Genomic DNA, 25,543 nt, shown 5'->3' on the forward strand with positions numbered 1-25,543 from the left:
ATGCACACATTCTCTCACTAGCAATGTGCCGATCACAAATTTACTTTGCCCCCTCCTCTTACTCCCTCCCCCCATCTTTCCCACTTCAGAAGTGAGCATTTCCGTGAACGCTGCACTTTCTTGCTCATGCCACTGCCTGCGATGGCTAAGCCGATTAGTCATTCCTCATCCCGATAGCAAGTCTCAAGAAGCTTTGCTGGTATCTCTCCCATCTGAGAGGTTTGGTCCCTCCAAAAAAAAGGGGAGGGGGTGTCATCTGCCTGCCTGCTCTAGGGCGCGGAATGCCTTGGCTGAGTCCAAGACAAGGCGCAGGATTCCGGTTGTTTGTCCATGGCAGCACACGTCCCCTGGCTAAGAACACACCAAGGCAGCGTGAAAGAGGCAAGCCCCACGCCAGGAGGAGCGAAGTCTTACCTTCAGCCAGGAGGCGCATTGCGTGAACAAAGGACGGGTCCAGGCTGTCCTTCTCTGCCATCAGCTCGGGCAGATATTTCTCCTGCTCCATAGTATCGCTGCTGCTGCTCTTCACTTGGGACCGTCCGCCTGCCCCAGGTGCTGCTCGGCTGCAGTGGCGCGGCGGCTTGGCCGGCTGCTTATTGTTGCCTAATTCCCTCCCCCGCTCTGGGCACCTGGGGTCTCTCGGCTCCGCTGGCACGGAGCTGGCCTGAACTCCAGCGGGGGTGCCCTGCCCTGCCCCTCACAGCCACCGCTCGCTCCGTGCGTGCCTCTGCCCCTTCCACTGAGCTACAGCCTGGTCCCCGCGGCCTTAACTAGAGAGGCGGGAAGAAAGGCCCCCCACCTCCCCACCCTGCTCATTGGTGGCTGCGCGCTGGAGGGCGGAGACCCGCAAGGCGGCGGTGCGTTGCTGCTGGCTCCGGCCCCTGCTGCCTGGGCGGCGAGCTGGGTGCGCGGGCTGCGGTCGCTGGCCGAGGTGCTGAAGCAACGGGGAGGACGCAGCAGCCTGGGCCAGGCGCTGGAGCAGCAGCACCCAGAAGCCGGGGGGGCGGCGGGGGGAGGGCATGGCTGGGGAGCGAGCGAGGCTTCCCGCGCCTCCCTCACACCCGCAGCGCGACAGAGGACGATTCCCGGTTGTCCCACTGAAGCCCTGTGTCGTCCCTGCCCTCCGCGGGGGCCCGGGTGGTGGGTGGCTCTGGGGGAGCCTGGGTGTGGGTGGCCAAGCAGGGGGAGGCGAGAGGATTTACAGCCGCAAAAGCGCTCCCGATCTTTAGTCCCGCACGGGCGCGGGGCGATGCGCGGAGTCACAGGAGGGACGGGGAAGTTTGACTGAATCCGGCAGCCCTCTTCGCCCAGGAACTTTTTTGCGGGTGCCAAGGGGCTGCTTCAGCTGGCCCAGCTGGGCTTAGCCTTGAGCAGGGAAGGGGGAGGGCGCAGCGCCCTCACCGAGGGAAGAGAAGGCAGCTCGGGTAGCTGTCGCCTGGGCGAGAGCAACTTCCCTGAGACTACGAGCGGCTGCTTAAACAGAGCAAAAACCGCGGCGTCTTGTGAGCGCAGCGGGAGGCACAACGCTCCGGAGATACCCCGCGGCGCGCAGGGAAAGGGAAAGGCGACGCTTCCCTGCGAGCGGCCCCGAAAGCTCCCGCCTCCGAGACTTAAAGCTGCTCTGCGAATAAAGTAGCTGCAGCAAGAGTAAATAAAACGGAGCGTATTTACTTCAAGTCCAGGTCGAAAGACGACAGTGACTGGAGTTTATAGCTATTCACCACCTCCAACAATATTACTCGTAAAATCAAAACGTGTTAACTCCTGGACAAAGATTCCCGGGGCAATTTGAACGTACATTGGAAGAGATGACATTTTCTCAACACTCTTGTGTCACCTTTTGCTCAGTTTCTAGGTGTAGCTCTCTCTACTTTTGACTTAAAATATTCTAATTATATCAGTCAAATGACCAAACACCCTGGCTGTACTAAGCCTGTTGTGGAGTGAGAGAAAGAAGAAGCAAATGTACAAGTATGGACGGTATATCTATTAGCATATCCCAACGGGTCCTGGAGCCATTATAACCACCATGACGAGAAACTTGAGCTATGAGGACGTCTATACCGGAAGACAGATGCAAACGGCGTTTCCACACTTCCCCTGCTATGTGTTCATAGTTGAGGGATTACACCTGTTTACAAGAATATATTCAAAATGTCTCTCTGGCCCATGTGTTATTGTTTCGAGAGTCTTCGTGAAAATTTTGAATTTATAGAACACGACCCCTTCCCCCTCCACGCAGAGTTTGATTCAAAACACTTATGAAACAGGTCATTCACTGATAATAGGACTGTGTCAACCAGGGTCAGTGGTTCAATCAGACTATTTCATATTGAAAAAAAAAAAAAAAAGAAAAAAAGGAAGAGGAAGAGAAGATGAGTTCCTCTTTTTTTTAATAAGTAATAATAATAAACAACAACAACAGCTTAGAACTAAATTGTGAGCCCTTTGCTTCTGTTGGTCACTATTTACCCCAAAAAGTAGTCCTGGATTAGCTTATAGGTGTATGAAAGATAACATTACAGGATTAATGCTTTATGTCTACACTATGAAATTAGGTCAATTTTATAGAAGTCGACATTTTAGAATGTGATTTTATATAGTCTATTGCATATGTCCACACTAAGCGCATTAAGTTGGTGGAGTGCATCCTCACTACCGTGGCTAGCATCGAGTTATAGAGAGGTGCGCTGTGGGTAGCTATCCCACAGTTCCTGCAGTCTCTGCTGCCCATTGGACTTCTTGGTTAAGCTCCCAAAGCCTGATGGGACAAAAATTTTGTCACAAGTGGTTTTGTGTCACACATCGTCAGCCCCCCCCCCCTTCCATGAAAGCAATGGCAGACAATCATTTCACGGATTTTTTCCAGGGTCCCGTCCACCGGACCCACTAAGCCCACTGCCTGCCTCGATGATTGGAATGCCAGGCAGGCAGCTGACTGAGTGGGGCTGGTGGACGAAGCCCAAGACTGGCAGCGGCTGAGTGGCTCTCTCCTGCCAGCCGGGGTCCTGCTCAGCCCCGCTCAGCTGGCAGACCTCGGTGAGGTCAATCAGGGGTGCCTGGACAGACATGGCTATCCTCCTCTTAGAGCACCGAATGGGAGTGACTCCAGGTCATTCTCTTCTTTAAATTTCATCTCATGGAGATTCAGTCCTGCCTGGAATATCAGGCGAGCTGGAGGCTTCTGCCTCAGGCTGCTCTCCCAGCCAGCAATACTGCATGGTTGCACCTACCCCAGCCTGCCCCTTGCTCCCATGGTTCATGAAGCCTGGATAGTAGTAAGGAGCAGTTCAGCTTGTGGAATGACAAATCCAAAATGAAGGATAGCACTTTATGGGCCATGTTAAGATTATTTCAGAGTCCTAGATAGCATTTAGTCCCTATAAAAGGCTTCATGAAAATTTTCCTCTGCCCCTAACAGAAATGTTAATTTAACAGAGCAGCTGAAAGGGTAAGGAACCCGGTACTATAACTTAGAGAGAGCTTCCATATTATTTTTCTCATAATTGATATAATTCAAAGTAAAATTTCACAGCGCAGTCTGTTCTAAGACTAAAAATTCAGGAGGGGAGTCGGAAAAAGGAAAAGTGAGCTGCCTCTACCTGGTTTCAAACAAGGGCTGTTTTACATATTAGGTGACCATGATAACCATTACACTACAGAGCTTTTGAATGTCAGGTGAACATGATAACCACTACACTACGGGGCTTCTCTTTTTTTGCCACAAATTTTGCCAAATGCACAGGACTGTTTTCTCTAGCTACAGAAGCTACCCAATGCAATGTCTACATACAGGGAGGCTCTAGGCATTTTGCCGCCCCAAGCACGACAGGCAGGCTGCCTTCGGCGGCTTGCCTGCAGAGGGTCTGCTGGTCCTGCAGGACCAGCGGACCCTCCGCAGGCAAGCCACCAAAGGCAGCCTGCCTGCCGCCCTCACGATGACTGGCAGAGTGCTCCCAGTGGCTTGCTGCCCCAAGCACGTGCTTGGCGTGCTGGGGACTGGAGAAGCCCCTGTCTATATCTATGGCCTTCCTGCTCACAGAGCGGTCATGCCCCAGCCAAAGGCTGACACGGCACAGAGGGCATGTGACACAGTGATCTGGCTCGGGCAAGATCGCTAGTGAGGCATGATACTTTTGCCGTTAAGCAAACACAGGAATTCTTTCCTGGCCTCTGCCACCGAATGCCTCTATGCATTATGCTCTGCCCTATCAGTGCAGGAGGACTGCATGAGCTCGGAAAATGTGTCATCATGAGTGTGGTTTTTTTTGCCTTCTAATCTGCAATAACCTCAGGGATGGAGATGATAGTGGGAATGTAGAAATATTCTAGGGGAATTGCATGGTCACCTCTGCTGCTGAGTGCTGCTGAGTTCGCCATGCTGACCAAACAAGAAATGAAATTCAAAAGTTCCTGGGGCTTTTCCTGTGTACCTGGCTAGTGCATCTGAGTTAAAAGTGCTGTCCAAAGCGGTCACAATGGAGCAGTCTGGGGTAGCTCCTGGAGGCCAATATCATCAAATTACATCCACACTACACCAAGTTTGACCCATCAATGTCGATTTCAGCGCTAATCCCCTCGTTGGGGAGGAGTACAGAAATCAATTTTAAGAGCCCTTTAAGTCAACAAAAATGGCTTTGTTGTGCGAACGGGTGCAGGGTTAAATCAATCTAACACTGCTAAAACTCAAAGTGTAGACTGGGTCTTAGAATGTCACACAGTATGTATAGCTATAAAACCTTAAATGGCTTAGAACTGGGCTAGTCAATAAATAGGTGGGCCACAGGCCAAATCCATACCACCAGATGCTTTTGAATGCATCCTGCATTTATTATTATCGTTGTTTTTTATTCTTTTTTCTGATGTCTGGACCTTGACTATACCTTGATAAAAAATAATTGACAACCCCTGGCTTAGACTATATCCTATTGAGAGACCATCTTTCCCCTCATGCCACACTGCCACCTTTACATTCATTGAAAAAGCTCAAGTCAGATTCTCCTAAATCAAGAGAGAAAGAGGGGCGGCAGTAGGGGGCCTTCAGCACTAGCCTATGTCCTCCCTATTCCAAAATAGTCATGGTCTTTTAGCCTTCAGGACACACTGCAGGAGTGACATAGGCAGTGAGCGGCTGCAGAGGGTAAGTTTTGTTGGGAGTTTGATCTGTGATGCAGAGGAGTTGTGTTCTCCTGGCTGTTCCCTGTAATTTACTTGTTCCATGTAATTTGTTGTTACATGTTCCATGTAATTTATGGAAGGCCACTCAAAGCCTGGATTAGATTACTCTTTGAACTTTTATACCACTCTACAAACAATTAAATATTATTGCAGATAGATTGATAGATAGATAGTGACAAAGTTCCTCCTCTACCTTGGTGGGTCGTGTGCTTATTGGCGGATTTTGCTAGCCTCAGAGATCTTCCTATGCTGGATCAGGAATTGGGAGGTTTTGGGGGGAACCTGAGCCCACCGTCTACTCCAGGTTCCAGCCCAGGGCCCTTTGGATTGCAGCTGTCTATAGTGCCTCTTGTAACAGCTGCATGACAGCTACAACTTCCTAGGCTACTTTCCCATGGCCTCCTCCAAACACCTTCTTTATCCTTACCACAGGACCTTCCTCCTGGTGTCTGATAATGCTTATACTCCTCAGTCTGCAAGCAGCACATCCTCTCACTCCCAGCTTCTCACACGCACACCACAAACTGAAGTGAGCTCCCTTTTAAACCCAGGTGCCCTGATTAGCCTCCCTTAATTGATTCTAGCAGCTTCTTGATTGGCTGCCGGTGTTCTAATCAGCCTGTCTGCCTTAATCATTTCCAGAAAGTTCCTGATTTTTCTGAAACCTTCCCTGTTACCTTACCCTGGGAAAGGGGACCTACTTAACCTGGGGCTAATATATCTGCCTTCTATCACTCTCCTGTAGCCCTCTGGCCTGGAGATTGCAGGAAGGCAGAGGGCTGCTGCTGCTGAACACTGGCCCTCCCTCCTTGCTGCTGTTGCTGTTCTCCCAGCTGCTCCCTTGGCTGGGCCAGACACCACCACTTCCACCCTCCCACCCCTTCTCTGCTACCCTCTCGTTGGCTGGCTGCTGATCCCCTCACCCACTCTCCACCCTCAATTGCTGCTGTTGTTCCACCTACAGCCCTGGGGGGAGAGGAAGGCTGCTAAGGGCCTGCTTTCCAGAAAAGGAGGGGAGTGAGGGACCCTAGCTCTTTTTGCTGAGGACATCACCATCTGTGCGGGGTCCCTCCTGCCTGGACACCAGACCAACACCACCTGGAACTGCTGGGGCTACTGTGGCTGTTGCTGGGGAGCTGTTGGAGTCCCAAGGAGAAGGAGAAGGAGAAGAGGACCACCTGCTGCTGGAAAACCGCGTGGGGACCACTGTGGAGGGGGCTTTTCTGGACTGAGTATTTTTTCTACCTGTGCTCTTGTGGTGGAGCTTGGACTGTGTCTGTTGGGACACTGGGGGTGCGGCGTGGAGCCTACCCCCAGTCCATCTGTGTCCTCCTTCGCTCCCACCACCATTCTTGCCCCCTCCACCACACCTGCTGGTTGTTTTCCTTCTACTTTGACCTCCTGCCTTTGGGACTGAGCTGCTCGCCTAGCTCACCACGCCCACTTCCACCATTTGAGCCTGCAGCAATGGCAGCCAAGTATTGAATTTTGCACAAGTGCCCGTGGGCGTACCCCCCTCTGCCCCCTGGGCTGACCCCCTTTCCTTTGCCACATTTGTCTGCCCCACCATTTCCCTCTGCTGTCTGATTGTCTTGCCCCAGCCCTGCAGCTAGCCCCGTAGTCCCTCTGCCCCATTCCTAGCTCACCCTTTTTCCCCCACACACCCTGTGATCCCCCAGCCATGACTGGTCCCTTCCCTTGTATGCCCATGCCCCCTCCCATGCGCTTGTGTCCTTCCCCCATTTGAGTTTGCCCTTGTTCACTGCACCCCCCTATGCCGTTATCCCCCCTGTTCCCCTAGTGCAGCTAGAGGAGCCGGACTTCCCTTCTGAGTTGGTGACCTGACACCATCCCGCCCCTAAGTCCTTGATAGCTCCCTGTGCCCCTTTAGCCTTCCCTTTCTGGCACCCTCTTCCCCTGCCTGCAGCCTAGTGGAGAGGGGGGTCACCTCCTCTCTTTCCCCTCCCCTTGCTGTTTGTCCCCCTTCCCGCTCTTGTTATGGCGGGGGACATGGCAGGGGAGACCCCTCACGATGCTCCCACCGCCTCTCCTCCACCTGCCCCCGTGTCCATTCCCCAAGCCTCTACCTCGACCGCCACTGCCGGTCCACCTGCCACCGCCTCCGCTGAGGCACTGGCGGTGGTGAGTACTGTGGAGACCTCCGCTGCTGCCACATCCCTCACCCCTTCCGATTCGGGGGGAGCCACCCCGCAGCCAGTGAGAAAGGTCTGGGTGGGAAGAAGGGTAAGGGCCCCCCACTAGAAAGGCCAGGCCCTCCATGGCAGAGACTGCCCCCACTGCCGCAGCCCTGCTACCGGCCGTGGCATCCCTCCCCGCTATTTCCTCCACCAGCTCTGTGAGTGTTCCTCCCCCGGCTACCAGGGCATACACCCAGGTGGCGGCTGCCCCCCTGCCTGCTGCTGCTCCTCTGACCACCACTTCTGCTATCATCTACAGTTGCCGGGGCCCCTTCCCCACCTTGACGAGGAAGCATGGTATCCATTGCCTCCTGGTGCCCACCTCGCCCCACGTGGAGACCTACGTGTGGGCGTTGGCAAGGGTGGTGGGGTCCACGGCCATTGTGGTGGCCTCCAAAATGTACGGGAGGGTGGTCTTCTTCCTGGCATTGGAGGCCGCTGCCTAGGAGGCGGTAGAGATGGGCCTGGTTGTAGAGGGCGTGTTCGTCTCCCTGGAGCCATTGGAAGACCTGGGAGTCTGCTTGGTCCTGACCTCCATTCCTCCCTTCCTGCCCAATGCTGCCCTGCTGCCTGCCTTTTCTGCCATAGGGCGCCCCATCTCCATCATCAGCCCTCTCCCGTTGGGCTAGAAGGACCCTGCCCTCCATCACGTCCTCTTGTTCTGCCAGCAAGTGCAGCTCCAACTGCCGCTGGTAGCGCATGGTGGAGAGGAGCTCGAGGGGTCCTTTCTGGTCCCCTACCAGGGAGCCCACTACCGGATGCATTACTCGACGGGGGAGGCCCGCTGCTACCTCTGGACCATGTTTACCTGTCGCATTTCCACCTTTCATGGGCCCACTCCTCCAGTGTTCGGCCGGCCCCCTTTTCAGATCACCACCTTGCACCATGACGGTCTCTCTCTGCGCGGAGAGGCCGGGGCCAGCCTATTGGAACTTTAATAATAGTTTGCTGGAGGATGCAGGATTTGTGGCGGCCTTCCGGGAGTTCTGGCTGGCCTGGCGAGGGCAGAGGCGCGCCTTTCCCTTGGCGCAGCGGTGGTAGGATCTGAGGAAGGTGCGCACCCGGCTCTTCTGCCGTGACTACACCCGGGGCGCCAGCCTATGGAGAGATACGGCGATAGGGCAGTTGGAACGGGAGGTCTTGGAGCTGGAAAGGAGTCTGGCTGCCAGCCCCTAGGATCTATCCCTCTGCTCAAAGTGCCGGGAGAAGCGGGAGGAGCTCCGGGCCCTCGAAGATCATCAGGCCCAGGGTGCCTTTGTTTGATCCCGCATCTGTCTCCTTCAGGAGATGGATTGCTGCTCCCGCTTTTTCTATGCCCTGGAGAAAAGGAGGGGGGCCAAGAAGCACATCACCTGCCTCCTGGCTGAGGATGGCACCCCGCTCCCGGATCTGGCGGAGATATGCGAGAGGGCCAGGGCCTTTTACGTGACTCTTTTCTCCCCGGATCCAATCGATCCTAACGTTTGAAGAGTATCTCTGGGACGGTCTCCTGATGGTCAGTACGGGCGACCAGGACTAGCTAGAACTGCCTCTCACTCTGGCCGAGTTCTCGGAAGCCTTCTGTTGCATGCCCACCAATAAATCTCTGGGCATGGACAGGCTGATCGTGGAGTTCTACCGCGTGTTCTGGGACATCCTCGGCCCAGACCTGGTCACCGTCTGGCCCGAGTCTTTGGAGGACAGGGTCCTCCCTCTCTCATGCAGGCGAGCCATGCTCACCTTATTGCAAAAGAGGGGGGACCTCCGTGACTTACGTGATTGGAATCCCATCTCGCTCCTCAGCACAGACTACAAAACCATTGTGAAAGCCATCTCGATGCGGCTAGGGTCCCTGCTGGTGGACGTGATCCACCCAGATCAGACCTACACTGCCCCGGGCTGCATGATCTTTGATAACCTGTATCTGCTCTGGGACCTTCTGGAATTAGGGTGTAGGGATGGTCTGTCATTCGCCCTCTTGTCCCTGGATCAGGAGAAGGCGTTCAACAGGGTGGACCCCATGGGTATCTCCTGAGCACTCTGCGAGTGTTCAGCTTCGGACCATGGTTTGTGGGTTTTCTCCAGGTGCTGTACGCTTCTGTGGAGTGTCTGGTCAGGCTCAACTGGATCCTGACCGAGCTGGGTCAGCTGTACACTCTGGCGATCGAGCTCTTCCTCTGTCTCCTCAGTCGGAGGCTGATGGGGTTGGTGCTTCGAGAGCTGGAACTGCGGCTGGTCCTGCCGACGATGTGCTCCTCTTGGTCCAGGACCCGGGCGACTTGGTACGGGTGGAAGCTTGCCAGGCCATCTACTCGACGGCCTCCTCTGCCCGAATCAACTGGGTCAAGAGCTCTGGCCTGGTGTTAGGGGACGGGTGGCAGGCAAGCTCCCTCCTACCCATGCTTCAGGCCATCCAGTGGAGTGCGGGTCCACTGCTCTATCTCGGCCTTTACCTTTCTGCCATGCATCCGTCTCCGTCGGAGAACAGGCACGGTTTAGAGAGCAGGGTGACAGACCGGCTCTGGAATTGGACGGGACTACTCCAGTGCCTCTCCCTTTGAGGGAGGGCGCTGGTGCTCAATCACCTAGTCCTGTCCATGCTCTGGTACAGGCTCAACACCCTGGTCCCAGCCCCGGGTTTCCTGGCCAACCTCCGGACGACGATTCTGGAGTTCTTTTGGCCAGGGACGCACTGGGTCTCTGCAGGGGTCCTCCACCTGCCCCTGGAGGACGGGGGGCAGGGCCTGAAGTGCCTACACACTCAGGTCCATGTCTTCCGCCTCCAGGCCCTGCAGAGGCTCCTGTATGGTGCAGGTAATCTGGCGTGGAGCATATTGGTGCACGCCTTCCTCCGCCGCTTCCGAGGGCTCCAATACGACCGGCAGCTCTTTTACCTCCATCCAAGAGGTCTTCCGCGAGATCTCTCTGGGCTGCTGGTCTTCTACCAAGACCTTCTCCGGACCTGGAAGCTCTTTTCAATGACCAGGTGCATGGCGGCCACCGTGGGGGCTGATCTCCTCGTGGATCCCCTGCTACACAACCCCCAGCTTCGTGTGCAGGTGGCGGAGTCCCCTGCAGTGCGCCAGAGGTTGGTCTTGGTGGGAGTCACCAGGGCTGGAAACCTCCTGGACTACGACCTGGGAGACTGGCTGGATCCCCTGACACTTGCTCAGCACATGGGGCTCTCCAAACCTCGTACTCCCAGGTGCGTATTTCAGGAGGTGAAGGCCACTTTACTGCCTGCTGCTTGGGCCTACCTTGACCGGGTCCTGCGAGAGGGCACGCCCTGCCCACCCTCCACCCCAGGCCCTGTGGACATTTTTATTGGGCCCCTGCCACGTGGACCCAATCCGCGCCCTCACCCTTTCACTGCGAGCCGGCTGCACGATCTGCAGCCAGTTCTGTTCCAGGCCGCACCAAGGAAACATCTGTACACGCTCGTGCTCCACACTCTTTACTACCTCACCCTCGCATCCCATCCCGATACTAAATGGTGGGACCTCCTGCCGCCTCTCGAGGGTGAGAAGCCCCAGTGGGCCAGCTTATACTCTGCCATGGTCCTGAGGCCCGCCGGGGATGTCAGTTGGCAGCTCCTTCACGGAGCCATGAGCACGGGCATGTACTTGGCGCGGTTTACCCCTGTCCCCAACACCTGCTCTTTTTGTGGTATGAAAGAAATCCTGGCGTACATTTATTTACAATGCGCCAGATTGCAGCCCCTGTTCCAGCTCCTCTTGAATCTCTTCTTGCGTTTTTGGTTGCACTTTTCCCCTCACCTGTTTATCTATGCACTCCCCATCCATGGCCCCACAAAGTCACAGGATCTCCTTATCAACCTCCTCTTGGCCCTGGCCAAACTAGTCATCTACAAAACCAGGGAGAGGAGGTTGGATGACGGGATTTCCTGGGACTCTGAGGCCTATTTCTGCTCCTCCGTCCATTCATGCATCCAGGCAGAGTTCCTCTGGGCGGCGTCCACTGGCTCCCTTGACGCCTTCGAGGAGCAGTGGGCGTTGTCTGGGGTTCTCTGCTCGGTGTCCCCATCAGGTTCCCTTCATTTAGCCCTATGACCTCACTCCCTATTCTGTTTTTTCATTAGTTGTCCCACGGAATTATTTGGTACCACAGACCTGTGGATCCTCCCCTTAGGCTGCGGGGAGGTCCTTTAGAAGTGGGCAGGCAAAGCCTCCTGGATACCAATAGGATCACTCTTCTGTAGCCATCTGGCCTGACTCTGTCACAATATATATACATGTTTAACGAACCTGTGCAGTAGAAAGAATTATATTCATTAAACACTTTGTGTCCGTGTAGGGAGTACAGAATAGGTATATATATCTCAATGTGGCCAGGGGTAAGATGTTCTACAGTCTCCTTTTCAAAAGTGACTTAAGACCATAAAAGCTTAAGTCACATTAATTTTCAATGATACATAAACTGCTAAGTCACTTAGAGGCTTCTGAAAATTGTACTTTAAATCTCATTTAAAAAATATTTCATGAAAGTCTGTCAGACATGAAATACAGATTTCAGATGACAATTTAATCATGAGGTGTGACTGCTTTGCTAGTTTGGAGCTTGGATGTTCTCTATATCCACTAAAAATAAGAAAAATATTTTATATTTATTTGATTTGATGTTTCAGCTTAAGCAAAGTGTTTGTGTTTTATTTTTTAATAAGTCTAATAAAGGAGAGATCACAGTAGACCAGCTCTGAAAGAAGCAGAGGCTCTAAAAGATCAACAACAATAGTTTAATACTTTGAACACAGTGCATGGATTTACTATCCCCTTACACTCTTGTATTGCTAAGAAAGTATGTTAAACCACCATCCTTACTGATGAAAGGTTTATGATTACCTATAAGTGGCAAAAATGTAAAAAAAAAAAAATCTAATTAAATCATAAGAAGTGTCCATTTGCTCTCATGGGGATTTTTTGGGACGGAGGTAAGGGGTTAGTATTAAAATTCTTCTTTGATATGTAAAAAAAGGGTTTCCTACTTGCAGTTTAATGTAAAGAAACTGTATAAAAGGGGAATCATTTGAACAATCACAGATAGAGATAAACGTTATCCACTTATTCTTAGGAAGTAGCATTATTCCAAAGTAAAACTGTGATGACACTGATTAATCCTTGTCACCTCTACCCCTGTACTCAGTTTCCTGCCTCTGGGCCCCAATTCTTGAACTCAAAGGGCAGCATAGGTGTGTATATGTCTGCATGTCTCCAAGGCTTCTGGTTAATTATATTTTTTAAAATATGTAAAGTCCCAGAATTCCACTAATAATATGTAGCAGCATTAGCTACCTAATTAGATTGTCATTAGAAAAAAAAAGTTTTTAATCGATGGCCTCCATTTCTGGGTGTCAAATTTTAGGGCCAAAATGTACACTCACTTATGTATCTGAGAAAACATACAGGCCTAGGTGTGCAGACAATTTATTTGCTTGAGTAGTCACATTAAAGCCATTGGATCGTGTCATACCTTTCTCTATTAGACTGAAGAGCCCATTATTAAATATTTGTTCTCCATGTAGGTACTTATAGACTGATCAAGTCACCCCTTAACCTTCTTTTTAAAATAAGCAAATTGATCTTGATTAGTCTGTCACTATAAGGCATGTTTTCTAATCCTTTAATCATTCTTGTGACTCTTCTCTGAACCCTCCCCAGTTTATCAACCTCTCTCTTGAATTGTGGGCAGCAGAACTGGACACAGTACTCCATCAGTAATCACACTAGTGCCAAATACAGAGATAAAATAACTTCTCTGCTCATATTCAAAATTCCCCTATTTATGCATCCCAGGATTGCATTAACCCTTTTGGCCACAGTGTTGCACTGGGAGCTCATATTCACCAGATTACCCATCATAACTAGGACCCTACCAAATTCATGGTCCATTTTGGTCAATTTCACAGTCATAGGATTTTAAAAATAATAATTTTCATGATTTTAGCCATTTAAATCTGAAATTTCATGATATTGTAATTGTACTGGTCCTGATCCCAAAAGGAGTTGTAGAGGGATCACACGATTATTTTAGGGGGGTTGCGGTACTGCTACCCTTACTTCTGCTCTGCTGATGGCGGCAGCTCTGCCTTCAGAGTTGGGCAGCTGAAGAGCGGTGGCTGCTGGCCAGGAGCCCAGCTCTGAAGGCAGAACCACCACCAGTAGCAGCACAGAAGTAAGGGTGGCATGGTATGGTATTGCCACCCTTACTTCTGTGCCACTGCTGGTGGAATGCTGCCTTCAGAGCTGTGTGCCCAGACAACAACTGCCACACTCCAGTCTCCCAGCTCTGAAGGCAGAGGAGAAGTAAGGGTGGCAATACCATGACCCCCCTGCAACTCCCTTTTGGGTCAGAATCCCCAATTTGAGAAATTCTGGTCTCCCCCGGGAAATCTGTATAGTATAGGGTAAAAACACACAAAAGACCAGATTGCCTGGGGGAGACCAGATTTCACACTCTGTGACATGTTTTTCATAGCCATGAATTTTGTAGGTGAATCATGACCCCTATCTTTTTTTCAGAATCAATGTCTCCCAGGGTAGAACCTCCTATCCTGTAAGCATGGCCTCCATTTTTTGTTCCTAGATTTGAGATCAAGGGGGCGTGGGGCAGCAATAAAGGTGAGATCAAGGTGCCTTGCTGACCCCCCCGCCTTCTACCTGATTCTTCATTAGTGGCTCGTATGATTTCTCCAATCTGGGAGCTGCTCTCTTTGTTTTTATAGAGTCTGATTCAAAGCCCATTAAACTCAATGGAAAGACACCAGTTGATTTCAGTGGATTTTGGATCTGCTCCTTACTATCTTAAACAGTGAAAAATCAGAGATATAGAACAGCCTCATTAAAAAGTGTATCATTATTTGGTACTTTTCTGATGCTCACCTTATGCCATATTCCCTGCTGTCACCAAGCACCTTGGTCACTACCCTGCTTCCACACAGCCTTCTCTCCTCAGCCTAGGCTCACCTTCTGAGCCTGCCTCATTTGCTATTCCACCATTTTATATCCTCCCAATTGCCCCATTAGCCTAGCAATCTCCACCCAATTAGCCCAGTAATCCCCAGAAGAAGTTGATTAATTATCTTCACTTAAGCCTGCACTCTTCACAATGCCCCAAGATCAGTGGCTAGAGTGCTACTTTTAGTGCCTTGTCACACTTGCAATATTCCTTATGTGCCCACAACTCCAGTGGAATTTGATGGGAGTTCCAGGTGTGTACCGGAATGCAGGATCATGGTGTACTTAATTCATGTGATCTATGTCACAAGTTCCCGCTATACCAAAAACATGCATCAAATGAAATTATCTACAGTACAAGTCTATTTAACATTTATAGTGCTTAATATGCTGAAGTGAAGAAATAACTGAATGGATGACCCATCATAGGCACAATTAACGGAAATACAACTTCACTGCAAGGCACATAAAGCAGCAATCCATAACATAAATGAAACCAAATGAGTTTTGATTTTTTAAATCCCAAAGCCAAATAATAAGTCTCCAATAAAAGGTAGAAAATCCTTAAATAAAATTAATTAGACCACAAGCTAGGAAGGCTAAAAACACAGTGAAAAATTAAAAAATAATAGTCCAGAATGCCTATTCTCTCTCTCTCTCTCCTCCATTACACTGATGATGCCACCATTGTCAGTCTGTAGAGAACACAATCTAATTTTTGACACAATTCTCTCCATTTCCCACCACAAACAGCTGGTCACCAAACCCTACCCCTTGCTTGTTCATTCTCAAAGTCGCATTTTCCTTTCTATCTCTGCCATCTCTCAGTTAAACTATTACAACCTTGTTCTTGCTGACCTTTATTCCCACCTAATCCCCTGAAAACTGCCAAACTGCTGCTATAGGAATCTTCATTCTATATCTTTTGAGCATATCACACTCTCCACCTTTACCTCCACTGGCTTTTTCTAGATTCCTACATCAATTTCATTCTTCTCATCTTTACCTCTAAGGTTCTGTACTATTCTTTTCCAGCCCACATCTCTGCTCTTATCTCTTTCCATTTTTCCTCTCACTCACTTCACACATTATGTCCAATGATTGCTTTTATATCTTTTTTCTACTTTTTTCCAGGTGCTCCTTACATTTGCAACACCCATTCCATCTCAATGTGAAAACCACTGTCATAAACAGATAGTTAAGGGTTAATGTCTCTTTTACCTGTAAAGGGTTAAGAAGCTCAGTAAACCTGGCTGACACCTAACCAGAGGACCAACAGGGGGACAAGATACTTTCAAATCTTGATGGAGGGAAGTCTTTGTTTGTGCTTTTTGTTTTGTTCGTTGTTCGCTCTTGGGAGCTAAGAGGGACCAGATGTACATCCAGGCTCTCCAAATCTTTCTAAATCAGTCTCTCATGTTTCAAACTTGTAAGTAATCAGCCAGGCAAGGTGTGTTAGTCTTATGTTTGTTTTCTCAACTTGTAAATGTTTCTTTTTGCTGGAAGGATTTTTACCTGTGTTTGCTGTATCTTTGAATCTAAAGCTAGAGGGGGTTTGCTCTGGTCTATATGAATCTGAGTACCCTGTAAAGTATTTTCCATCCTGATTTTACAGAGATGATTTTTACCTTTTCTTTCTTTAATTAAAAGCTTTCTTTTTTAAGAACTGGCTTGATTTTTCTTTGTTTTAAGATCCAAGGGGATTGGATCTGGACTCATTGGGGATTGGTGGGAGGAAAGGAGGGAGATGGTAAATTTTTCCTTGTTTTAAGGTCCAGGGGGTTTGGACCTGTGTTCACCAGGGAATTGGTGAAGTCCCTCAAGGCAACCCAGGGAGGGGAAAGTTTTGGGGGGACAGAAAGTGCCCCAGACACTGAAATTCTGGGTGATGACAGTGATACCAGATCTAAGCTAGTAATTAAGCTTAGAAGTGTTCATGCAGGTCCCCACATTTGTACTCTAAAGTTCAAAGTCGGGGAAAAAACCTTGACAACCACCCTCTCTGTTTAAATTCCTCTTCAACACCAAAATCTTTCATAAATAATGACCGTCAAAATCCTAATTAAGTCCTATTATCTAACAACTTGAACTTCTCTGATTAACAAGCTCGTACTCCTCTGTTATGAGCACAGTGTCATAGTAATATTTTTTGGATACCTGATGCTTTATGTGCCTATCTACTGTTTATTTTTAAACTGTAAACTGCTCAGAGCAGGTACATAAAATAGCTTTTTAGTAAGCAGATCTGTTTCCTATGTGTATTCATATCTGTTTACTGACAAAAAGTTGTAGGAGGTTTTTTTGGTGTATGCAGGTTTGTTTGTTTTTTGAGTATTTAATTCCTGCTATTAATTGAAAAACATCATAGCTCTGGAGGACAGAGCCTGATTCTTTTCTGGCAGGCATGTCTGTGTTGTGTAGGCCACTTAGTGAGCACTTCCTCGTGGGTAGGGGTTACTTTGCAAGCACCCTGTCCCATTACACTCCTCTTGCAGGCCCCTTAAGAACTCCCCACTGTCTTTCTTGCAGCTAACAGCATGCCCATCCATAGCTGGTTTAACGAAACAAAAGGTTCAAACAATCCTCAACGTCCCCAAAATAAAGTCCGTTATACAACAGTCAACTCTAATTCTTCTGCCACAAAGTTCTTCCTCTGTCCCAATCTGCTTCACAGAAAGCCACCAGTTACAGTCCTTTCTGGCTGACTTTCTGGCCCTAATTTTCTTCTCCTGACAGCCACACTCTGCAGCTTCCTGCTGCTCTTTGTAAAGGAATCCTCTGATCCACCCCAGTTTTGCAGTAAACAGGGCTGTCTAGGCTCAGTCCTTCTGCCTATAAGCGGTAAGCCATCCTGGTAAAGTCTGAAATGAAATGTGTAGCTTAAATACACCTCTAAAGTTAATAGCATAGAAAGATAAGAATTATGGGCAGGAAATAGTGGTAATAATCAAGTTGGTTAGATAGAGGATAATGGAACTGGGATGGGGGAGTGAGCATTCTGTAAAAGGAAGAAGTCTGGAAAGAGTAATATTTCCTAATTATTTTCTTTTACCCAGGAATCTACTAGCACTATTCCAAGGTAAATAAGCCTCATCCCTAAATGAGGGATGCAAAAAGCATCCAAATAGCAAGATAGAAGTCATATCACAATAACAGAATTTCAGTTATCTGTATCCCAGCCCTCTGCCCCCACCACTCTCTTCTTGTCTTTGATTCCCATCCGTCAGCTCATCAGCAACTAAGGGGCATGAAGTGTTTCCACCGCTTTCCTTCTATCTTGTACCAGCTTCATGGCTTTGTTTATTTTCAATACTTTTTGTTCTGTCATTCTCTGTTCTTCCTTTGTTTCTAGTTCCTTGCACTCTGGTATATATCCCTATATACGGTATTCTTTTCAGACCCATTCTTGACAGGTGTCCAAACTATTGCAGTCATCTTTCTTGTTATTTCTCGCATAAGCTGTTTTATCTCTTCATTTTTTATTTTCTGCAGTCTTGAAGCTCTCAGCATTCCCCTCTGCCAGTTCATTTCTGCTGCCAAAATCTTTTGTCCATCATCGTTGCTCATACTCCAGCATTCTGACCCATAGAGCAGTAGTGTCATGACAGTCATCTCATATACTCTGATTTTTCTTTTTAGCAAAATGTCTTGTGCTTTCCAGATGTTGCAGAGTTTTCTGGATGCAGTAGCTGCTAGTCTGATTCTTCTTTGTCTGTCATCTTAACAATTCCCATTCTTCTATACTAGTCCTCCAAGGTACACCATGATTTTCCACTTGTTCAAGTTCTTTCTCTCAGAGTTGGATCTTTACCTCTCTTTCCTGTCTTCTCCTTGTCATAACTGTTGTCTTCTCCATACTGATCTTCAATTTTAATTTTTTGCTGTCCTGGTCTACCTTGTCACTTACTCTTTGTCAATCCCCCTTGGTCAATAACATCCGTGAATCTAAGGTTATGCATTATCTTACCAGATAACTTGACTCCTCCCATTTCATCTATCAGTAGTATAGCACTTATTGCTTCAAGTACCACAGGGAACAAATCTGGGGATAGCGTGCAACTTTATCTCACAGCTACAGTCATCCTGAACCATTCCATCAGCTTCTTGTTTACTCTCATCACTCTCAACTTCTTGTACATGTTTTTCAGGCATGGCATACATTTGCATAACTTGCCATAACCCTTTCTGCCAAAAGCTATCAAGAGCCTGTGTGAAGTCTATAAAGGTGTTGTAACAGGTTCACTTGTGCTCTATACACTTCTCTTATGTCTGTCTTCTCACAAAATAATTGATCTATTGTACTTCATCCTGGTCTAAATTCAGCCTGTTCCTCTGCAAGCATCACCTCAGCATACCTCTTCATTCTCCTGTGCTACAACATCTTAGTGAATGCTTTTCCTGGCACATTCAATAAGCTGATTCTTCTCTAGTTCTTGGACTCACTCTTATCTCCCTTTTTGTAGGTTGGTACTATTATCACTTTCCTCCATTTGCTTGGCAGTTGTTCTTGTTTGTGAATCTTATTAAATAGCTTATGCATTACCTTTACTGCATGTTGCTCTCCTGCTTGCAGCAACTCTGTTATTATGGTGTCAGTTCCCAGTGACTTTCTTTTTCAAGCTTTCTGTTAAGATCTTTACTATTCCTTCTAAAAATTCTGGCATCTGCTCTCCCTCATTTTCCAAGACTATATCATCTACTGTGTACAGCTCTTTAGAATCTACTGTATTGTATTGCACATTATTGGGGGGAAAAGTGTGACTTCTCCTCCTATGGAGTTGTAATATAGTAAAATATGGACTGTCCTTACAATGGAAAGCTTTCACAGCAAGTATGTACATGAGAGAAGTGCTAAAAAGAGGATAGGTAATTAGAAATTTGTTCACACTCTTTAGCATACTCAAATGGAGGAAGGCTTGCCAACCAGCAAGCCAGAATCTTTAGACATATTCTTTTAATACTAATCTGATCCTGAATAAGTAATAAGTAATGTATGATGCAATATGTTAATATTTAATGTAACTTTGCCTTAATAAAGTTTTTTTTAAAAAAAAAACCTTTCAATTGCTTGTTCATCCTCAATTATTTGTTCAAACTTGCCTTTCATCACTACCATCTTCAACTCCTATTCTTGTATCTTGAGATACAACCTTTGTGTCACACTTCTCTTCACATATTCTTTTGTTTCTTTACATTATTTGCTTATTCAATTGTTCCTGTCTTTCTTCATTTTTTGTTTATAGTAGAACTGATAAATGAAATTGTTTTTAATTGTTCACTTTATTAATGTAACTTCTGTTCACCATTCGCTACACTTGCCTATATTGTAACTTCTGTTCACTGTTTGCCATATTGTAATTCAAACCCCATTTTAAAACACTCACTCCACTTTGTAAAAGCTTCCTCCAACCTTCATTTTTGCAAACCCTGCTGTAATCTTATTAGTTAGTTTAGATGTGTGAATGAGGCATGTATGGATGATGGAATCAACCTCCAGCCCCAGCCTGTCCTGATGAGATAAAGTTCAACTACCAACGGCTGAAGACCTAGACAACAGCCCTAAACAAAGTAAAAAGCATCCACCCTAAAAAGAAAAGGACAAAAGAACAACAGAAGGAAGATCAAAGCCAGGTTCAAGGCTGAAAGTCACACCTGCAATTGACGGGTGATCAATCCAAACCCAAAGGCAGCGTGACACAGCAAGACCTATAGACTTTGAATCCAAACTAAAAGCCTGTAAAAAAGAAGGGTGAGATGAGAGACTTTGGGTAACATTCTGCTGCCAACATGGAGCCAGCCACCTGCTGATTAATTTAACAACAGCAGAATGAAGCAACTCCCATGAACTAACATAGGGAAAAATCCCTATAAAGCTGGACTCTGAAGACTGAGGACTTTGAGTCTATGGTTCTGCTGCCAGCCTCCAGGAGCATCAGGTGCACCTGACCCGGACTCGGCTCCACTCTTGTGTACAGGTACCTGGCCAGTATTCTGTCACAATCAACTTTAGGCTGGTAACTATAATATCCATACAAAACTTGTATAAATGATTGTGTAAGTAAATGTATATATATATATACATTTACTTATATATATATATATATAAGTAATCATAGGAATAAGTAGCCAAACAACGTTGTTTGCTGTTATCTTTTATTTTGGTATTTACAATAAATGTGACGAACGTCTTGTCCCCTTTAATAAGATCCTGCTAGTTTTTATTGGTATAACATATAGCTCTCTGTACTCAGCTCTTATATTTATGTCCTTCCTTTTATTTTCCTTCAGTTTCCTATACTCGTCACTCAAGTGCAGCATTTCATCCATTATCCACCTCGGTTTCTTCATTTTGGCCTTGTAGCCCTACACTTGTCAGCTGCTCTTGTAGTCCCATTATTTACACTGTTCCATATCTCTTCACTGTTAATTTCTTCTTTCGCCAGAGACCTGATGTTTGTCTGCATGTCTTTTTTGTATTCTTTCCTGATATCCAGCTCTTTCAATTTGCCCATCTTATAGATCTTAGCCCTTGGCACTTTTTCAATTGCTCTCAGGCTCAATCTCATTGATACCTGCACTAACTTGTGATCCAGTTGTGACGGGTTGAATCACTGAAACTGCTTTGGGAGCCACCACCTGATGTGTCAAGACTATTTCTGCTCCTGCCTTCCCTGCCAGCTTGGGCCTCCAGCACCCTGTCTTATTGAGACAGACACACACGTCTGCTCCAACACAGACCCAGGGTCTGAATTATTTGTCCCAAAGCTGCAGATGTAATTGAAAGCAGCTCACAGAAGTGTTCTGGTCTTTAACACTTAAATGCCCAACACCCAATGTGGTCTATATCCAAATAAATTCATTTTACCCTGTATAAAGCTGTATAAAGCTTATACAGGGTAAATTCATAAATTGTTTGACCTCTATAACATTGATAGAGTAATATGCACAGCTATTTGCCTCCCAGGTATTAACACATACTCTGGGTTAATTAATAAGCAAAAAGTGATTTTATTGAATACAGAAAGTAGGATTTAAGTGGTTCCAAGTAGTAACAGACAGAACAAAGTGAATTACCGAGTAAAATAAAACACGCCAGTCTATGTCTAATCCAATTGAATACAGATAAAATCCTCACCAGGTCCAGAATGCTTCCTTTTACAGACTAATTTCCTCTTAGTCTGGGTCCAGCAATCACTCACACCCCTTGCAGTCACTGTCCTTTGTTCCAGTTTCTTTCAAGTATCTTTGGGGGTGGAGAAGCTCTCTCTTTAGCCAGATGAAGACAAAATGGAGGGGTCTCCCCTGGGCTTAGATAGACTTTCTCTTGTGGGTGGAGACCCCCTCCTCTCTTCTATACATAATCCAGATACAAAATGGAGTTTTGGAATCACCTGGGCAAGTCACATTCCATGCATGACTGAGTTCCTTACTAGCCAATCCACTTTCCTGGGAAAGCCCAGATGTGGATTGGTGTGTTCAAGTTTATTGCTGGCTTAAGTGTTTCTTGATTGGGCACTTTCTGGGAATAGTCTTTTCTCTGTAAGCTGACCAACTGCTTCACTACAGCCTACTTAGAATCAAACAAGTATGCTGCCAATATTTATAACTTCGAATACAAAAATAATACATGCATACAAATAGGATTAATAGATTCAGTAGATCATGACCTTTACCGAGATATGTTATGTGGCATATATAGCATAAAACACATTTTAGTTATGTTTTATGTATATACATTCATAAGCATATTCCCATAAAGCGTTATGGGTGGCACCGTCACATCAATGTCACCACAAATGATCTGCATGACACCACACTTGATTTCCATCTGCAGCTCACAAGTACAAAGTTTGTCATGTTTTAATTTGCCCATCAGGTGATATCCATCTCCATATCCTCTGTGACTTTCTTTGCTGAATTAGCATGGGCATCATCAGCAGGTTGTTGCTTAGTCTATTACATTTCCGCTTTTCTGCTCTTTCATTTTCTTCACTCAGTCCAAATCTGTGTAGTGCTCCAGCCCAGGAATTCTAGTCTGATCCTACTTTTGCATTAAAATCTCTCTTCACCAATAACACATCTTCTCTTAAAACTTCCAAGACCCTTTTTTGTAGATTATAAATGTCATGAATTTCTTCCTCGGTTACTGCTTATTGTAACTAGACTGAATTTGATCCTGAATCTTGACTTCAGCATATGAGGAGATACTGAGTTAAATATCATAAATCATGGATTGCCTTTGGCTTTAGAAACCAATGCAGTTCTGTCCTGGTACCCACCATCTTCTCTTCCTGATATCAATATCCTAAGTTTATTCTCCTTTGCCTTCCCATTGGCATAATTACTGCAGGTACTCCAGCCTGTTCAAATAAAGGTCTTAGCCTTCGTGTTTGTCACACAACTGTTCTCTGTGTGTTTGTTCTGATCATGTATGTTTTGCATCCATCTCAGTTTGAGCAGCAAATATGGCCTTTTTTGTCCTGCTTACTTTTCTTTCTCTTTCCAGTCTTCCTTTGGTCTCTATAGTCCAATATTTGCCAAGTGTTGGACCATGACTCCTTGGCTTTGTGTATTATAACCTGTCTGCAGCACTGCTCTAAGCTATCCACTAGCCCGCTCCAGCACCATTTTGGCCAATATTATATTTTGAAAGTTATCTTGCCAGCCACACTATAGGAAACTCTGTGCACTTGGATAGCCAGATGTGCCCTAAGGCTAGCAGCTTTTGCTGCTAGCTACCCTCATTAGGTTTACCTTGCCAGCCAAGGCAAGATCCATGCAGCTACTTGGAGCCACTGCCCAGACCACTACACCATACTATTTGGCTAATGTTGAAAGAGAGCTACCAGTTATTATGGATTGCAAGTTAGACATGGGGTTTACAGTGGAATCTGACAGGCAAGAGGCCAATATAATTTGTAGCTATATAAGATCTGTTACATGGAGCAGAGGAAATAGTTCCTCCTACTGAAGTATGATGTAATTGCATATGGAAAGCTGCATTCCATTTCAGGCACTACAATACAGCGAGAAACAGGTGTTCAAAAACAGACACTGAAATTTTTTATGGGAAAAAACAGAGTTGAGTATGTACAGTTTGAAAAAGCAGTACGAAAGTGGAATACAAGTCTATAAAGAGTGTAACACATCAGGGAAAGAAACGAATTATTTAGCTGGTATGAGGGCTAGAACTAGAAATAGTAAAATGAAATTTCACATGGGAAAATGTAGACTAAATATCAGGAAATATCCTTACCAAGGCATTATTTATTAATAAATAATCATAATAATGGGGCACTGACCTGGGACTTGAGAGAGCCAGGCTCAGTTGCCTGTTCTGCCACATACTTCTTGTGTGACATTGAGCAAGTCACTTAACGTACATGTACACAGAAGCTGGGAAGAGTAATTCAGTTGAATACTTGTGTTTGCTCTGGTTGGGCTAGCATACTGAAATTGGCAATGTAGCCACAGCTGCATGAGTGTTAACTTCAGCTAGCCAGCCATGTACAGGCCTACTTGACCCTCTGGTTACATACTCAAGCAACTAATCTATGCCACTGTGGCCACACTGCTATTTTTAGGTGCTAGCTTGAGCAGAACTATTGCATGTACATCTGTCCAATCTGGGAATTACACTTCTCAGCTGCTGTATAGATGTTGCTTTTATTTCCCTGTGACTCAGTTCCCCACCTTCTCTACTTCACAGGCATGTTGTGAGGCTAACTATATTAAAGACTGTGAGGTGCTCAGATACCATGGTAATAGGGGCCATAGAAATACCTAAGATTGACCATGTTTAATACAGTAATACATGGGACCAATCAAGAATGGGGTCCCATAGTGCTAGGCATTGTACAGACTTTTAAAATAAAAGAAAACAGTCCCTGACCTGAAGAGATTCCATTTAGATCAGAGGTCCCCAGAGTGAGTGGCTGCCCCCTAGGAGGATGTGGAGAAATGACTGGGGGGGATCGGCGGTCCCAGGCCAGCCCTCAAGTGGGCGGGGAAGGAGCACCAACCAGCCCTTACCTGCCTGTACCTGCATTCCTGGCTCCCAGCCCTGTTCCTAACCCCACTCCTCTCCAACCTCAGTGCGGATCTGCTTCTGGCCCTATGCCAGGTCTCAGCCTTGGCCACTGGCTGCAGGTCCATTCCTGGCCTAGGACCAAGGCGGGGGGGTGGGGGTGGGGAGGGGCAGATGCAGGGCCAGAAGTGGATTTACATCTGGCCATGGACCTGGCTGCCAGCCTCCACCACAGCCCGACTGCAGCTTTGCTCTCACCCTCAGCCTCGACTGTGGGTAATAAATAATTGACAGTTCCCTTTTGAAACCGAGTTGGTATTTGTGTTATAAACTATGACAGGGTTTAATATCTTGTCTCATCCTATTTTTAAACACATGTTGCTGAAATTTAGTATATCTGGATACAATTGTTTAAAAGACTAAAATGTTTGCATCTTCATTTGATTTTTAAAAAAGAAGCTATATTACATTTCAGTTCCTTTTTTGGTTAAGCTATAGGTAAAATCATATTGATTAAAGAAGAATACGAATTATAGACATTTAACCTGTAATCTGTTTAAAAAAAATCACATTTTTAAAAACATAGAACATGCTTAAATTATTTAAACTGACAGGCTTAAAATTCATTGCTCTGTTTTTGCACTTTATTCAGTAAACGATGAAAAGAGGGGTCACTTTTACTTTTGTTTATATTCAGGTACTTGTTTTTCTTCTTTGAGTGCTGTCCCTGTGGGTGCTCCACTTTAGGTGTTCGTGTGCCCCTGCGCTCACAGTCGGAGACTTTTAGTAGTAGTGCCCGCTTGGGTCACATGTGTGGTCCCTGTTTTGCGCGGCTGCAGGCAGTTAACAGACTGTGCGACCAATTCCCACTCAGTTCTTTCTCTACTGCCCTTGGCTATGAGTCGGAGCCATCAGCAGCGCCTCTTGCTACTTTGTAGTTAATTAGTTACATTCAAAAGAACAAGGAGTACTTGTGGTACCTTAGAGACTAACAAACTTATTTGGGCATAAGCTTTTGTGGGCTAAAACCCTTGTTACTTAGTTTCCTTATATAAGCAGAGTCAGGATGAGCTGTATCCTGACATCTGGTGGTGAATTGTAGGGAGTGTGGAAAGAATGTCAAGAATCTCAAAACGTGTGGACAGATTTGCATTGGCATCCACCTCACACTTAGCATAAAGCCACAGCAG

At 46.8% G+C, this 25,543-nt stretch overlaps 1 protein-coding gene across 3 annotated transcripts in view; it reads right to left on the reverse strand.

Annotated features, from left to right (window-relative positions):
- Nucleotides 1-744, reverse strand: part of KHDRBS2 (KH RNA binding domain containing, signal transduction associated 2) — a 679,144-nt gene extending 678,400 nt beyond the window's left edge. For all 3 annotated transcript variants that reach the window (XR_012655496.1, XR_012655495.1, XM_075063736.1), the window contains exon 1: nt 415-744. Coding sequence is in view for 1 of the 3 variants with exons in the window: in XM_075063736.1 (XP_074919837.1) it covers nt 415-505 (91 nt within the window). In the remaining 2 variants the exon portion in view is untranslated. The remainder of the gene's footprint in view (nt 1-414) is intronic.
- Between the last annotated feature and the right edge of the window lie 24,799 nt (nt 745-25,543).

This window comes from Chelonoidis abingdonii, chromosome 3 (genome assembly GCF_003597395.2).
Source record: "Chelonoidis abingdonii isolate Lonesome George chromosome 3, CheloAbing_2.0, whole genome shotgun sequence".
NCBI lineage: Eukaryota > Metazoa > Chordata > Testudines > Testudinidae > Chelonoidis > Chelonoidis abingdonii.